Raw genomic sequence first — 16,392 nt, forward strand, 5'->3', positions numbered from 1 at the left:
CAACGGCATGCACAGATAGATGCACCAGGATGGGTGACTTACAGTCATCTCCTGCTCGAAGCGGCGGTAGATCTGTTCTCTCTGCTGCTGCAGCTTGTCGCTGAGCGCCTGCTGGGCTCTATGCTCCTCCTTCTGCAGCAGACGCAGCTCTCTCAGCTCCTGGCGCCTGACAGCACACAACAACAACACTTCACATTTGGACTCAACAGATTTCCACCTTCAACTAATGAATAATAACGTATTATATTTCACTCCCGGGAGGGGCACGGAATCTGTCCCTCAGGTGACCGATTAATATCCTGATTTGACTCGAAATGGAGTCAAAATGGAATGAACCCAGCTCTCAACTCAAGACACCAACAGAGGAACAACAGACAACATTTGAGATGGAGTATTTTTTTCACTGCTTTTTAAAACATACAGAGGCCAAAATAGACCATAAAAGTCTACCCATCATCATTGTTCATCAATCTTGGAGTTGTAAAAGCCAGGGAACTGAGCAATGAATGACAACTATTTATGGCAGGGCTCCGAAATGGGTCACATGCCATATTTAGTCACGGTAGAGAGGAGAGAAATACCTCAGGAATCTCATCTCCTCGTTCTTGGTGTCGTTATCGGTGACTATCTTTGACGTGGTCACACTGACCTCCACTCCGTCTACCATGAACTTACGGGTCTTCTTCAGAGTCTTCTTCTGCCGTCTCGTGTCCTGTGGAGAAAAGGAGTTTGTTTTACGTAATGTCTGAATTGAAGTGCATATGTTGGCCCCTTAAATAGGATGTTCACTTGAATGACACTACGTATATCCTGTATATAGGACACATTTGTCATCATTGGTCCTTATGCCTTGTTACCTGTATGGACACAGACCCCGCCTCAGCCTTTTTGGACAGGAAACTGGAGATGGATAGGTTGAGGTCCATGCTGTTGCTATCTGCTGCAGAGCTGCTCCCCGAATCAGAATCCTTCTCCACATCTGGCTCCGACTTAACAGGAGTGCTTTCCTGGTCGGTCTTTGACTCCGAAACAGCATCCTGGGATGGAGCTTCCTCATCTGGTGGCTTCTCCTCCGTCTCGTCTGTGGTCCCCTCCTCAAGAATCACCACCGGTATTACATTATTGCCTCTTTGGGCTTCTGTGTCTGCAGAGACCTCTGTGGAGCCCTCAGCTGCGTCTACCTCTGCGTCTGTGTTGACGTCCGATTCTGTGTTGTCTGTGTCTTCATTCAAGTCGGTGTCTGTGTTTATGTCTGTGACCCCATCAGCCTCTGGTTTAACCTCCTCTGTCATCTCCTCAATGAGCGTCTCCTTCTCAATCTCCTCTGGTTTAGCATTGACCTCGGTCGATACGGCGCCAGGCTCTTCTAAAGCACTCCTAGGCTGGTCCCCTGGATCTGTGAATTTGGTGGGAGGCTGGAGAATCACCTCTGGCTCCTCTTTGATTGGTTCCTTCTTCACCTCCTCCTCTGTCTTCTTGTCCTCTACTTCTACTCTTTCCTTCAGGAATACTTGTGGAGGTCCATCCTCTACTTTCTCCTCTTCCCCTGTCTCCTCACTCACAATCACACTCTCCTGTGTGTCTGATGGTGCTTCTGACACAATGGTGATCTGACGGTCAGGAATCTCCTCAGGCTTTCCAGCAGGGCTTTCCTCTGGTTTGGGCGACATGGCCTTCACCTGTCCATTGACTAAGTCCTCATTACTGGCATCAGACACCTCGTTCAGTTTCTCACCCTCTGCCCTGTCGCCCACGCTGGCCCCAAGGCCCTCGTCAGACAGCTTATCACTGGCCTTGTCCTCTGCAGTCTCAGGCTCTGTCTTCTCTGTGACTGAGTCCAGTGTAGAGGTGGTCTCAGAGAGCTTCTCATCCTCAGAGCTGGCCATGCTGGTGTCTGATGGCGCTCGCTTATGTCCGGGCACCACCTTGACAGAAACAACACATGGTCAATCAATGCTGTGAGACCTTTTGACCTTTTATGACATTGTACGACACTATTCCATAACAGATTGTGAAAACAGTGCGCTATACTACATACCAGAGTTGCATCCGTCTCTTCTTCTTCATCTTCCTCTTTGCCTTCTTCTATCTCCTCTAAGACGTCAGCATTGGCCTCAGCAATCAGTTCTCTCAGCGGTTTGTTGTCAACTACACTGCTAACAAAGGGATGCTGTATGGAGTGGTGGGGAAACAAGGTAGTAAATTATCCCACAATATGCGTGTGACATCAGCACATCATTTAAATTAGGTGTTAGGTATTTCAGATGTTTGTTCTTCGCATAGAGGGAAAGAAGGCTTGGAAACAATTTTTTTCATATGCAGGTTATCGGACATCCCGAGTCGTTCACCTGCAAGAGCTGGGCTGTGCACCACCTACGGTCCACATTCTTATCCAGTGCCTTCCTCAGAAAGTCATTGAACTCTGGTGACCTGCCAAACAGAGGGGGAACCATATTTAAGACTACTTTTTATTGTACCTTTATTTAACTAGGCAAGTCAGTTAAGAACAAATTCTTATTTTCAATGACGGCCTAGGAACAGTGGGTCAACTACCTTGTTCAGGAGCAGAACAAGAGATTTTTTTTAACCTTGTCAGCTCGGGGATTCGATCTTACAACCTTTCGGTTACTAGTCCAACGCTCTAACCACTAGGCTACCTGCCGCCCCATACAATGAAACTCTTTCATCACCTGGTCTAGGGTCTGTTTCTACGGCACTAGTCCTGACTCATTCCATCACCGCTCCCACTCTACAAAATTATTCTACACTCTCACCAGCGTGAAGGCTGCATGAGTGTGGGCGGATCGGCCTTGGCTATTCTCAGCAGGACTCTCATGGGGTTCATCTCGTGGTTAGGAGGTTCTATCTGTGCCAGCTCAATCAGGGTGACCCCCAGGGACCAGATGTCAGCCTTGTAGTCGTACGGACGGTCCTTAGATGTCTCACACATCACCACCTCTGGAGCCATCCTGGAGAACCAGAGGAAAGAGAGGTTGTTTTAGTATGTGTACGTGTGTGTCAGGGTTTAAGTTAGCCGGTAATAGCCGGCTTTTGGACAGTATTTGTTTTATTTTTAAAGAGGATGAAGAAAATTGGCTATGGCCAGTTGTCCGGGAAAAGAAGAAACCAATTCCCAAATGCGAAATCATACTTTTTAGCCTATTCATTGATGGAAATACCAGTCGATGTAAATACAATGCCTTTGGAAATTATTCAGACCCCTTAACTTTTTACACATTTTGTTAGGCCTCGCCAGCAGCATACCACCCTGCATACCACCCTGCTGGTTTGCTTCTGAAGCTAAGCAGGGTTGGTCCTGGTCAGTACCTGGATGGGAGACCAGATGCTGCTGGAAGTGGTGCTGGAGGGCCAGTAGGAGGCACTCTTTCCTCTGGTCTAAAAAAAAAAAAAATATCCCAATGCCCCAGGGCAGTGATTGGGGACACTGCCCTGTGTAGGGAGCCCCTAACCAGCCCCTGCTGGTTAGGGGCTCGTAAGTAAGCATTTCACTGTAAGGTCTACCTACACCTGTTGTATTCGGCGCATGTGAATAATACAATTTGATTTGTTTCTCAGAGTCCTTTATGTGCCTTTTGGCAAACTCCAAGTGGGCTGTCATGTGCCTTTTACCCGAGGAGTGGCTTCCATCTGGCCACTCTATCATAAACGCCTGATTGGTGGAGGTCTGCAGAGATGGTTGTCCTTCTGGAAGGACAGAGGAACTCTAGAGCTATGTCAGAGTGACCATCGGGTTCTTGGTCACCTCCCTGACCAAGGCCCTTCTCCCCCGATTGCTCAGTTTGGCCGGGCGGCCAGCTCTAGGAAGAGTCTTGGTGATTCCAAACTTCATCGATTTAAGAATGATGGAGGCCACTGTCTTCTTGGGGACCTTCAATGCTGCAGAAATGTTTTGGTACCATTCCCCAGATCTATCTATGCCTCTACACAAGGACAATTCCTTCGACTTCATGGCTTGGTTTTTGCTCTGACATGCACTGTCTAGGTCTATATAAGGTCCCATAGTTGACAGGGCATGTCAGAGCAAAAACCAAGCCACCAATCAGGTGTGCAGACCTCCACCAATCAGGTGTGCCTTTCCAAATCATGTCCAATCAATTGAATTTGCCACAGGTGAACTCCAATCAAGTTGAAGGAACATCTCAAGGGTGATCAATGGAGTCAATTTCGAGTCTCATAGCAAAGGGTCTAAGTTTTTGATTTACGAGGTATTTTGTGTAGATTCTTGATGATAAAAAAATCGATATATTTTAAAATAAGGCTGTACATTTGACCGGTCATGCTTATCGGTCTGTAGGTTAATTTGCATAATTTAGCCAAATTAGCTTGTGTACAGTATATTCGTTATGCATCTTATTTACCACGCATACTGCATACAGATACAGAGCCTTTGAGTGTAAAATCTGTAAGACCACGTGGGAGCTGCTGCTGCATCTCAAACAGCAAATGCACAGGCAACGGAAGGCAGGCTCCATCAGCGCGTCACACCCCACTTTGCAATGAGCTGGAGGCAGTATGCATTTTAAAAACATATACTTAACTGTTTGAAACCTGAATATTTTACTACACATTATGAGGCATGTCTCACCTTGATTCAAAATAACCTAGCCAAAATCAGACCATCTCCGTGGAGGCAATTCTTTTATATAAACTTTCTTTCATTATCCAGTAGTCAAACGCACAATTCTACTCATGCAGTATTAGCAACCCATGCTAGTTGTTGCTTATTAGATCTCCCCTCTCTACATTTTGAATGGATATTTTCCTTCTCTGTCAATTGACGCCGCTCGCATGTGCAGTGCGCTTTCCCAATAACTGCATTATGGAACGAACATTCACCCGTAGCCTACTGACTTGTGCACACTGTTAAGCTTATAATGTGAAGAAATAATAGTTAATCAACATTTTAAGCTGAATGTTCTGATCTGTGGCATCAGACATCTTTTTAATGTAGCTTAGGTCTGTCTACTGGTTGTTGTCACACGACTGTCCCAGGGTCTGTTTGGAATAGGCCATTTCTTTCTCGACAAACTGACCAATAGATTCGGTACACTTTTCTACAATGGGGAATAGTAGATTGACATAGGCTAGTGATGTTGCTGTTCGTTACTCATCTTGCTGGCTAATGTAAATGTGGACAGTTATTCTAACACCTTCAAAGTGCGCATCAGAATGATGTAAAGACCGCACATCGTTGCATTCTCGACTTTTTTTAAAATGTATTTATATTTTATTTCACCTTTATTTAACCAGGTAGGCAAGCTGAGAACAAGTTCTCATTTACAATTGCGACCTGGCCAAGATAAAGCAAAGCAGTTCGACACATACAACAACACAGAGTTGCACATAGAGTAAAACAAACATACAGTCAATAATACAGTAGAAACAAGTCTATATACGATGTGAGCAAATGAGGTGAGATAAGGGAGGTAAAGGCAAAAAAAGGCCATGGTAGCAAAGTAAATACAATATAGCAAGTAAAACACTGGAATGGTAGATTTGCAATGGAAGAATGTGCAAAGTAGAAATAAAAATAATGGAGTGCAAAGGAGCAAAATAAATACATTAATTAAATACAGTAGGGAAAGAGGTAGTTGTTTGGGCTAAATTATAGGTGGGCTATGTACAGGTGCAGTAATCTGTGAGCTGCTCTGACAGTTGGTGCTTAAAGCTACTGAGGGAGATAAGTGTTTCCAGTTTCAGAGATTTTTGTAGTTCGTTCCAGTCATTGGCAGCAAAGAACTGAAAGGAGAGGTGGCCAAAGAAAGAATTGGTTTTGGGGGTGACTAGAGAGATATACCTGCTGGAGCGTGTGCTACAGGTGGGAGATGCTATGGTGACCAGCGAGCTGAGATAAGGGGGAACTTTACCTAGCAGGGTCTTGTAGATGACATGGAGCCAGTGGGTTTGGCGACGAGTATGAAGCGAGGGCCAGCCAACGAGAGCGTACAGGTCGCAATGGTGGGTAGTATATGGGGCTTTGGTGACAAAACGGATTGCACTGTGATAGACTGCATCCAATTTGTTGGAGGCTATTGGCTATTGGAGGCTATTTTGTAAATGACATCGCCAAAGTCGAGCATTGGTAGGATGGTCAGTTTTACAAGGGTATGTTCGGCAGCATGAGTGAAGGATGCTTTGTTGCGAAATAGGAAGCCAATTCTAGATTTAACTTTGGATTGGAGATGTTTGATATGGGTCTGGAAGGAGAGTTTACAGTCTAACCAGACACCTAAGTATTTGTAGTTGTCCACATATTCTAAGTCAGAGCCGTCCAGAGTAGTGATGTTGGGCAGGTGCAGGTAGCGATCGGTTGAAGAGCTTGCATGTTCTGTTAATATAAATTATCATAATCTAAAATTGATTTCTGTCATCCTGAGCACCGTGGGTGGACACCCTAATCAGGTTACGCAGCAATGCATACATGTCTGGTAAATGAATCAAATGTCCAGTAAATTAAAATGCTGCTGGTCAAATGTCCGGCACCACATTTTCCTAACGGAAACCCTCTGTGTGTGTGTGTGTGTGTGGTGAGTGCCCACAAGTACCATTCTTTGTGTGCGTGTGTGGTGAAAGCTGGTGTGCATTTGTGTACACCGAGTGTGCGTTCTGGTGTTAGTTTCAAATAATGTACTATTGGGAACATGAGTCAGTGCTTTGGACACTCTGAAAGAGCTTTTTCATTCACCCCTACAGTAATATACTGGTAATTAGCTTGACATCATTGCTGCGAAACAAATGGTTGCCCCGTGGCAATGAAATACCCCTCACACAAGTTTTGTTCAGTTCAAATCAGAAGCTCTTTAAAATGGATACATAAAGAATCAGAACAGCATGACTCACCAATATGGAGTGCCAATGAAAGAATCTCTTCTCTGCAGCGTCATGGTATTCTTAGCGGACACGCCAAAGTCAGCTGAAAACAGACATTGATTCAGAATTTAGTAGTTGGGTAGAGATGGAGAATGACAGAGACTTAATGCATTTCATTGTTTTTATAAGAAAAGGTTAATATAGGTTAATATACATCCACATTATATGAATAATAAAGGACTACTTCTACTGTCATTGCTACACTACCTTGTGATTATTTCAGAATGTTACTGTGCGTCTCAACGCAGTCTTCGAGTACATCTGAGAGGTCAAATGAAGCGTTGTGTAGCTAGCGACTGCCTGCTAATTAAGGCTACGCCTAGCCCTGTCACGACCCTCTGTATGCCTACATCGTATGAATCATCATGGAAACTGTAGCTATGGATGCTATCACTTAACTCAACTGCAATCATTTACATATCCAAGGCTTCATTTGCATACATTTGCAGCCTGCATGTTGCCAACAATGATGATGAATCGCCCACATCATGAAACCTGTATTTTTAACAATACATATCAGGCCAGTGTCCAGTCCACTACATTCTCTACTGGGCTGGATGCAAAGGCACTCAAAGGGGTAGTAATACTACACTTTTCCAGCCTAAAGCCTGTTAGGAGTGTCACGTTTGAACAATATCTTTTCAGGATACCAGTTAAACCTATTCGCAAGTCAACAGAGGACAGCCTACTACTCATTAAATACAGTAGGAGATATTCTTAGACAAAGAGCCAATAGAAGTCCAGCGAGGCAAGGCCTTACCCAATTTGATGTCTCCCTCCTGTGAGAAAAGGATGTTCCCGGCCTTCAGGTCTCTGTGGATGACCTTGATCTCATGAAGGTAGGCCAGGGCCTCCAACGTCTGCCTACACACCACCCGGATCTGGGGCTCTGTCAGAGGCCTCTCAAGCTCTGCAGAGGCAAAGACGGAAGCATCCACATGAATTTAGTGTACCATAAAATCTCTATCCACTGGAACTTTCTGTGTCGTATGTTGACATTTCATGAAGGTTTTACCAATGCTTTATGTACTGTATCCTTCATAGTACATGGTGAACACACACTAAACATAACAATTTGGAGACATGGGCCTGTAACCCTTAGCAACTGCAAAAGAACACTGTTCCATGCCCTTCTTCCCACAGCCAGCAGTCATAACTGGACCAACAGCATGGTAGAGTGAGTCACACCACTGGACCACTCCTGATCCAACAGAAGAGGTTCAACCATGACATCTCTTCTCTGTTTAAAGAGTGACTGCTTTTAAAAAGCAACGAATCCCTTTGAAAAAACAGCCTGTGGCATCAATATGAGTCAGAAACAGTTATTCCAGTGTCAAAATTGACTACAAAGTGTAAATAGGATAATTTAGGTGATAAAGTCAGTCTAACCTAAAACGGAGTTTGGACCATCCGTGCGTCACAACGGGTAAATGATTTCATTTGATGATGTCCATTTGCCCACTAACATGGGGTGAAGAGCTGTGGTGATTGCGCTCTATCCAATAGCATACACGATGAGACATACCTGCCCAGCAGCCTGGCATTATCTACATAGTAGAACATGTTGCACATTTTCTACTAGCGAAATCCTGCAACAAACTCCTTAAGATGTCAAATTGCGCAACTCAAACATTCTCAGCAAAAACATAAAAATGAATTACAGATGTCTTGTTTTATCTTAGATTCATTGTGGCGATTTTGAAGAAGTGAAATAGGCTTTAATGTCGACCATGTCTCACGGGGGACAAACATCATCAACCAAACGCGGAATCGGTCAGGAAACACACCTACAAACTGAAACCATGTGTTTGATGTATTTGATACCATTCCATTTATTCAGCTCCAGTCATTAGAACGAGACCGTTCTCCCCAATTAAGGTGCCACCAACCCCCTGTGACTTACATGCTTAGAGTGAAGAATGGTAGCAGCCTATGTCAACTTATTACACAAAACAGGCTATTTGTGCTATCATTATCAGCCTGTGTGAATTGTGATCTACTCACTATAAACTGTGTGGTACAATATAATGACAGGGTGTTGTTACAAAATGGAGGACATGTGGTCTCAACTCAAAGATTCATTTAATATCTTACATATCACAGTGTAAAGACTGACACCCAGTGTTACAGATACAGGTAACCTGTGTGTATCCTGTGTGTATTTCTTTTCTCTCCTTCTCCCCTCACAGGTGACAATCATCATTCCCCAATCAATCAATCATCAATCAGAAGACACCTTCTCCTTTTCCCTTACCCTATCACATTCCCTTTCCCTTGGTTTAAAAACCCATTCAGTTGTTTTTTCTGGAGCTCAATCTCTCTGTAGATCTCTTGTTTGGTTTAGCAACTACATGTCACAATGTCTGTTACCCTGTGAGTATTGTTTTTGTTATGGTGTTTGACTTTGTTTGATGGTGGGAAAAGGGGGTACCAAGACAAGTCGCCCATGGGCATACACTACCCGTAGGAATACTTTGTCTAAGAACACTAGTTAGAACTGGGTGGACCACCCACTGTATTTTTGGTTAGTTAGTTAGCTGTATTGAAGTAGGCTAGTCTAGCTTAGGGGTGTTTTTGGGAGATTTGTTTCTTTCCTTGGGTCCAGCTCAGCCCCTTTTCCTGCCCCGCTTTACCGTGTGTTTACCAAATAAACCATGAGTGTTTGACGGTAGATTTAAGTTGTCTGTGGTTATTCTCACTGTTACTTTTTCACTGTTATAATTTGCATGAATTATGAGCCAAAGCGATTCGTAACACCCAGTCACATCTGCAGGCTTAATTTTGTAGCCTAGCGATTATTAAGAGCATTGGGCCAGTAACCAAAAGGCCGCTGGTTTGAATCCTTGAGCAGACTGCCTGTGCCCTTGAGCAAGGCACTTACAGCTAAATGCTCCTGTAAGTCGCTCTGGACTTAGCGTCTGCTAAATGACTAAAATATCAAATCAGCAAGTCCGAATACAACTCTAAACCAATGGTGGGAGGTTCCTTAAATTCCAAAGAACACAAAGGAAAGTACTGAGGCATTAAAACTGGACTAACCACTCCTAGAAATGGGAACTATGATACACTTTCACCACTCCACCACTGAGTGGAGGGAACATTCTACACTGGCTGAAATGTATTGAAATAGAAAAAAACATTTGATCTGACTGATGAGTGACATTTTCCATGTATTCCTTTTTGAAAATCCATACTCACCCAACATGACTGCATCGACAGCACCTCCCGCACAGAACTCAATCAGAATCTGAGGAGAGAGAAATACAGTTACTGTACCAATGTGTCCCCCCAATGTTATGTGCGTTTCAGAGTAACACTCAGCAGGAGACATCAACGTTTTAATTGAGGGAGCCTTGAGGTCAAATTCTTTGGCGCTGGATGAAAACAGCACTTCGCAAAAGGCGTTTGCGAGACACTTTGATTCAACCTACTCTGTTGCATGCACAAACTTGTCATTTAATAAGATGAGTGAGTTTCACAGTGGATATTCACATTCTATTATGTAAACTGTGAGCTTAATTCACATGTAAAAAAAGGGACAACTCAATTACAGATATCCTTCACAGCAAATTATCTTAACAACCTTGTGAAAGCTCTTCAAATTCTCGTGGTCAATGCTAACCAGTGCAATAACTTATCAAGTGTGAGACTTCATGAAGGGGACTTCCTCATTTTTTTGTAAGGGATTCAGTTTGGCATACATGTTTGTTAATCTGCCAATAAATCTGCAGCAGAAACGACATCGAGTTTTTACATCAGCTCTATTTCAAAGAAAGTGTGGAGTCCTCAGACAGCAATGTCACTGCAAGCAATTCAAATCTGACCACACTATTTGTATTACAGGAAGATGTGAGAAAAACAAATGCCTACTCTATTGAGCTCTGCTCCAGTGTTGTTCCTAAGAGGAAGAATCATTGTAGCAGCCCTTGCCTCAGATACAATGGTCCACACACACAGCAGAGAATGAGAGGTCTACTCTACATAACCTCTTAGAACCATTCCAACACTTTCTACAACAACTATTAAAGATAACTTTATCAATTGACCCTTTGCTAAGCCCCATCCCAGAATTTTGGGCAACCACTTGCAGCACTCCAATAGATAGGAACTGTGTAAAATCTGACAACTCTGACAAGCTCACGTTTGTATTGCATGAAAGCCAGTGAGGGATATGGCAAAAACGGTTTAAAAAAATTGTTTAAATGGCTAAATAATTTAACAGTACACCAGAGGTACTTGCTACTTGTTGTTCCTGAAATGCAGCACCTGTTGGAGAATTTTTTTAAATCTGAAATTACACTTGTTATATTGTTTGCTAGCTCTGTCTTATTGACCACCCCAAGTTTCTAATGCTAGCTAGCCACTTAATATAACGTTTATTTTTCTCAAAATGTTAGCTAGCGAAGCTAGGAACGTTATAAATACATCTCCAATCTGCTGTCGACATCAGGATACGATTTGAGAGCACTAGTTATCTCCAAAAGTGGATATAGCTTTGACTGCGTGCTGACAGTGAATTCAGAACCCTTCAGTGGCTAGCTAAAAGTTTGAGATCACTGTGAGGGGATTTCGCCAGTGGTTGGATGGGGAATCGGGCTTCCCGGGAAAATGTTGTCCAAGGTTGCAACAGTAACCAAGGGGGGGTGGGGCTTAGCAAATTGTAAATTGAAGGAACAGAACTTCAAACCTGTGTTGTGTTCAGTTGGCACACCATGGAAAAAATGCTTTGAGGAGGTACTACAGGAACATGTCACATAAGAACACTCATTTTCCGTTTTAAAAAGTTTGTCTGTTTGCTGCTGCTGAACACAACCGAGTCCTACTGAACGCAACTCTTATTTCTCTGTTGAAATGAACATCCCCAACATGGCTAAACATCACTATCGTGTGCATTGCGATTATTCTAAGACATCACATCGAGCTGATCTAATACAATTCTTGACTTGCACAGGACTAGGTAAGCGCACTAACCTACTGGTAAAGTTCCGTCTGGTTTATCTGATGATGTCATGAACTAATGCCGTTTTGGAGATGTGAAAACTGACCAGCCTCTGTGATAAAAGCTATTGTGAACTATACTATATCACCTGATCTATGGGAGCATAGCCAGGACATGTCAAACAGCAGCTTGAGGTATCGGATGCACAAATCAATCAAAACCCTCACTGAGCAACGCCCATTCAGTGAGTTAAACAAAGAGGATGGAAAGACTGGTGATCCATTATGTAATGATGCACATCAATGGAGGGCTAACCGTTTTACAATAATGAACAATTTGAAACGGTTTACTAATGTTATCATGAATTAAATATAATACAATTATCCTTACAGCAGTAAAGATCTCCATTATTGTTTACTATGCCTTAACAGTGCCATAAGACATCAGCCGCTAGCTACCATTTTACTGGCAGTGCCTGCCTTATGTATATTTCACAGCATTCACCTACTGTTGCACAGGGTTTGGTATGAATGAGTCCTTTTTTTGGCTGAATGGAATGTTCACACACATTAACTAAACGCCTGACATGTTTTAAAGGCATACGTTACACATTAATCTCTCCCAGGACTCAACCAGTGGCACACACGACAAGGTTTGATGTCTCTAAATTATTCATTAGCACTTTCTCAAGCCCAGAGTAGCAGTCCATTATCTTCCTATGGCTGCAGCCCCACAGCGGGGGATCACATGATACCACCTGGACATAAATGCGCTGTTGTTCTCTCCAAACACACCAACAGTGTGACAGGATCCTCTGACAGCGTTCACACAGCAGTTGATGGTGATTAGTGCTTTTTGAGGTTGGTTCATTTATGAAAAAATAATCACAGTTTTGATTATTTTTCAAAAATGTAAATGCATTATGAAATAAAGACAATGATTATTTCAGGTCAGGTCCACATTGGGTCAATACCTCGGCAGGGTAGCCTATTGGTTAGAGCGTTGGACTAGGAACTGCAAGGTTGCAAGTTCAAACCCCCGAGCTGACAAAGGTCTGTCATTCTGCCCCTGAACAGGCTGTTCAGGCTGCCCACTCCTAAGCCGTCACTGAAATTAAGAATTTGTTCTTAACTGACTTGCCTAGTTAAATAAAGATTAAAAGAAATAGGAAATTACTATGAAATAATAAGATATTTATGTTGAGTATATTACTTTGTTTTTATTTGAGGACTTTGTCATCATTTAATCTCTGCTAAGGCAGTAGCAGCCAGCCAGTCAGACCACCTAACCTTATCTCTGTGCTCCCCATAATGTACTGTCTTTAGCCATCCTATTTAGATACACAGGAGGCTAGACTGCCTAAGGATGCTGCAGAGCTCTCTGACAAAATCCTTTTACTAGTTCTTCAAAGTAGAAAAGGTACTTTCACAAACTGTCTCTATTCCTCTCGTCGTTGTGTACATTCCTCTCTCATGCGTTCTGTGTGTATCTAACCTTACATAGCAGGGTAAAAGTGTATCCGAAAGAATCAGCGCAGTGGATTCTGGTCATTGTAGTTAATTTCCACGTTTCTGCTCTGAACTAGGTTGAATATTTCCTTAGTGAAAACTTCAACTCCCTTCAACCCAGTGTCCCATAGTTCTTGACTTCTCTTGTGAATTATCTGATTTCTCTCTAGAGAAACGGCACAATGGGCTCACACAGAAATACAAACTAAACGGAATTCAAGTAATTGAACCGAAAATTATCGAAAAAATGCATAAAAACAAAATGGTCGCTCAGCACTATCCCCATGTGAAGTCTGGGGCTTGAGAGAGAATAAGGGGCGACATTGATAAAAGAATGTGAGGTGACTTTATTTAAATCGTAATCTCAAGCACTGGTTTGTGAATAAATTAGGAATATCATCATGTTTGACTTGTGTGAGGTGCATATAGATTGATATTTCTCAAGTGTTAGACGGTGAACTCCCGCACTTTAGCAGGTTCATGAGTATACACACAAGTGTGTGAGTGGTGTGAACTGTGAACACTGTCAGTGGCCCTGTTCTCCACATCTGAGAAACCCAATCCCTCCAGAGGGAACCCACTTACCCACAGTTTGCTTTCATAATAGAAGGCATCCAGCAGTTTGACTATGTAACGGTGATCACAGGAGGCCAGAATGTCTATCTCCACCATGTAATCCTCCAACTCCTCCTCTGTCTTGGTATCGATCACCTTGGCAGCAGCCAGGGTCCCAGTCTGCTTGTTCTGGGCCTGAAACAAAGACACCGACAAAGGAAATTAGTGAATATATTCCCCTGATAACAAGCACCATTCGATCAAACTCATACCGCAGAAAAAGAGCAATAGATTATTAGCCGTACTAATGGATAGTGGTTAATGTAAACACATTTATGAACGGTAACGATAACATGAAAAGGCCACTGCCATTTTGGAGTTGGAGCATTTAGCATTGGAGTGGTTTATGGTAGAGCAGCTGAAGGCAATTTTCTAAAAAGGTCACATCTTTCTGTAAATGTATTTCATCATTCAGACACAAAAACATAAGAGGCTTTATATTTGCAGGAAAATCAGCTTGAGGAGAGGCCAAATTCGCATCTGGGGTCAGGACAATTACAGTGTGGAGTCTGGAGAAAACTGATCATCTGTTAGCTGAACTGTATTAACTAGTCTATCAAGGTTAACTGTTCCTATGTGTTTCATTTCAGGAACAACGGATACCACATGCCCAAGCTATGCCATCTATCCTCTGTGATAACTACTGTAGAAACATTTACCGAAACATGTTTTATATACTGTTTTATAGCAATATAAGCATGTTTCTGCTTTTAAAACAACAAAATTGTCATGACAGTTAAGTTACTGTGACCAATAGCCATATAACAGACACAAATGTTGACAGTAGGAAATTACAATAAAAAGAAGGGATTTAGGATCCAGCTCAAGGTCTGACAAAAGAGGAAGTTTGATTAGATATATAGAAAAAGGTATTAGCTTATGGCTTTAGGAAGCATAGACAAGTAACCATGTGTAATGGTCAAACGCATATAGATACATGCATGTTCCTTTGGCTACTTGCAAAGGCTTGACCTAGTTGAAAATGAAGACATTTAAAGGGGAAATGACAAGTTGTTCCATTCTCCACTTCCTCTCGCTCATGCAGACGGGGCTGCTATTTTGAGCTAAGCTTTGGCCGTAATGTTTATGGATACAGACCCAACCTAGTGGAGTTAAGGAAAGTTAAGGAGGGAAAGAGGGTGTGTCAGTGTAGCGAACTGCATCAGAATGTATATTTACACATAGTCACTCCCTTTTGTCTGTACCAGGCAACGCCTGCCCTAGCCTTAGCAGTCACACATTCAACACGAGGTCATACCTGTGACACTGTGCATATTTGCCTTCCTATTTTAGAGAGCTCTATGACCTCAGTTCTACTGGGCATGAGCCTTCACATTCCATCAAGAACTCTGATGGTTCATATCCAAGAAACAGTCTGACCTTTAGCAAAGCATAACAAGGAAACTGGCAAGAACACCAAATCAAAACATGTCCAGGGATTTACATTAAAGAAGCATGGGCACATCCCCAAGCACGCAGAAGAGAAGGTAATGCGCTCTCAAATGATGAAGGGGAAAGTAACCTAGCTACAGTATGTGAATAGAGGGCTATCAGTTGTTTTTATTGGCCATTGTGACAGGGAGCTTTGGCTTGTCCTCACACCCACTTCAGCGGCTGTGCTCCACGGCCCGTCATGGGGTGAGCTCAGAGCTGTGACTCAGACTGAATGCCAAGAATCCCCTTCCTCCCAGACCCAGCCAGCTGATTCACCCACTGCTGCCACCTCTAACACCACCACACCTCAGCATGACACAGCCACTACAGGGCTGTGAAATAACACATGGAATATGATATTAAAAGGATCACTTTTATTTATACCAAATCTCTATTTGATGTAAATCAAATCAAACGTTATTGGTCACATACACGTATTGGCATGGCATGTAATATACAAAGGTCCAGATACTTTTTTGTCGATTTCACATGTTTTTGAGAAACTTACCAAAACCAGTGATTCACTTCCTCATCCTCGTTGTGCAGTACAGGGGCTCTGAAAAAAATGGTCCAAAAACACCCAAGTACAGCTTGATTCGCAAGTAAATGGAATATAATGCTGTGGATAAAGTATAGAATGACAATTTCACGTGTACAACATCTAAAGACATGCACCACTATACTAAGAGCTTTTGCATTTCTAAAAGGACGTATTTGGGTGTTTTTTGCAGCATTTGTTCCATGTTTTTTTCAGAGCCCCTGTAGTACACAATGAGGATCAGGAAGTAAATCGCTGGTTGGGGTAAGTTTCTCAAAAACAAGTGAACAAGTGAAAAAAGGAGTGTGGAACCTTTTATATCATGCACTTACACCAAAAATAGAGATTTGTTTGTGAAAGAGCAAAATTCTCCTGGCTGTAGGACAAGGGATGACTAAGATAATAGTGTACAGGGTATGATATTGTTATTACATGGTAACAGATTTGGTCAAGTGATCGGCTATGCA

At 42.8% G+C, this 16,392-nt stretch overlaps 1 protein-coding gene across 4 annotated transcripts in view; it reads right to left on the reverse strand.

Moving 5' to 3' along the window:
• Nucleotides 1-16,392, reverse strand: part of LOC139411732 (STE20-like kinase a) — a 37,767-nt gene that overhangs the window by 18,208 nt on the left and 3,167 nt on the right. For all 4 annotated transcript variants that reach the window (XM_071158445.1, XM_071158436.1, XM_071158427.1 and 1 more), the window contains exons 2-11: nucleotides 13,924-14,088; nucleotides 10,090-10,138; nucleotides 7,652-7,801; nucleotides 6,862-6,934; nucleotides 2,775-2,969; nucleotides 2,349-2,430; nucleotides 2,039-2,170; nucleotides 858-1,925; nucleotides 582-712; nucleotides 43-166 (exon numbers count right to left, since the gene is read on the reverse strand). In XM_071158445.1, coding sequence (XP_071014546.1) covers nucleotides 43-166; nucleotides 582-712; nucleotides 858-1,925; nucleotides 2,039-2,170; nucleotides 2,349-2,430; nucleotides 2,775-2,969; nucleotides 6,862-6,934; nucleotides 7,652-7,801; nucleotides 10,090-10,138; nucleotides 13,924-14,088 — 2,169 coding nt within the window. The remainder of the gene's footprint in view (nucleotides 1-42; nucleotides 167-581; nucleotides 713-857; nucleotides 1,926-2,038; nucleotides 2,171-2,348; nucleotides 2,431-2,774; nucleotides 2,970-6,861; nucleotides 6,935-7,651; nucleotides 7,802-10,089; nucleotides 10,139-13,923; nucleotides 14,089-16,392) is intronic.

The sequence above is a fragment of the Oncorhynchus clarkii genome, chromosome 1 (genome assembly GCF_045791955.1).
Source record: "Oncorhynchus clarkii lewisi isolate Uvic-CL-2024 chromosome 1, UVic_Ocla_1.0, whole genome shotgun sequence".
Classification (NCBI taxonomy): domain Eukaryota; kingdom Metazoa; phylum Chordata; class Actinopteri; order Salmoniformes; family Salmonidae; genus Oncorhynchus; species Oncorhynchus clarkii.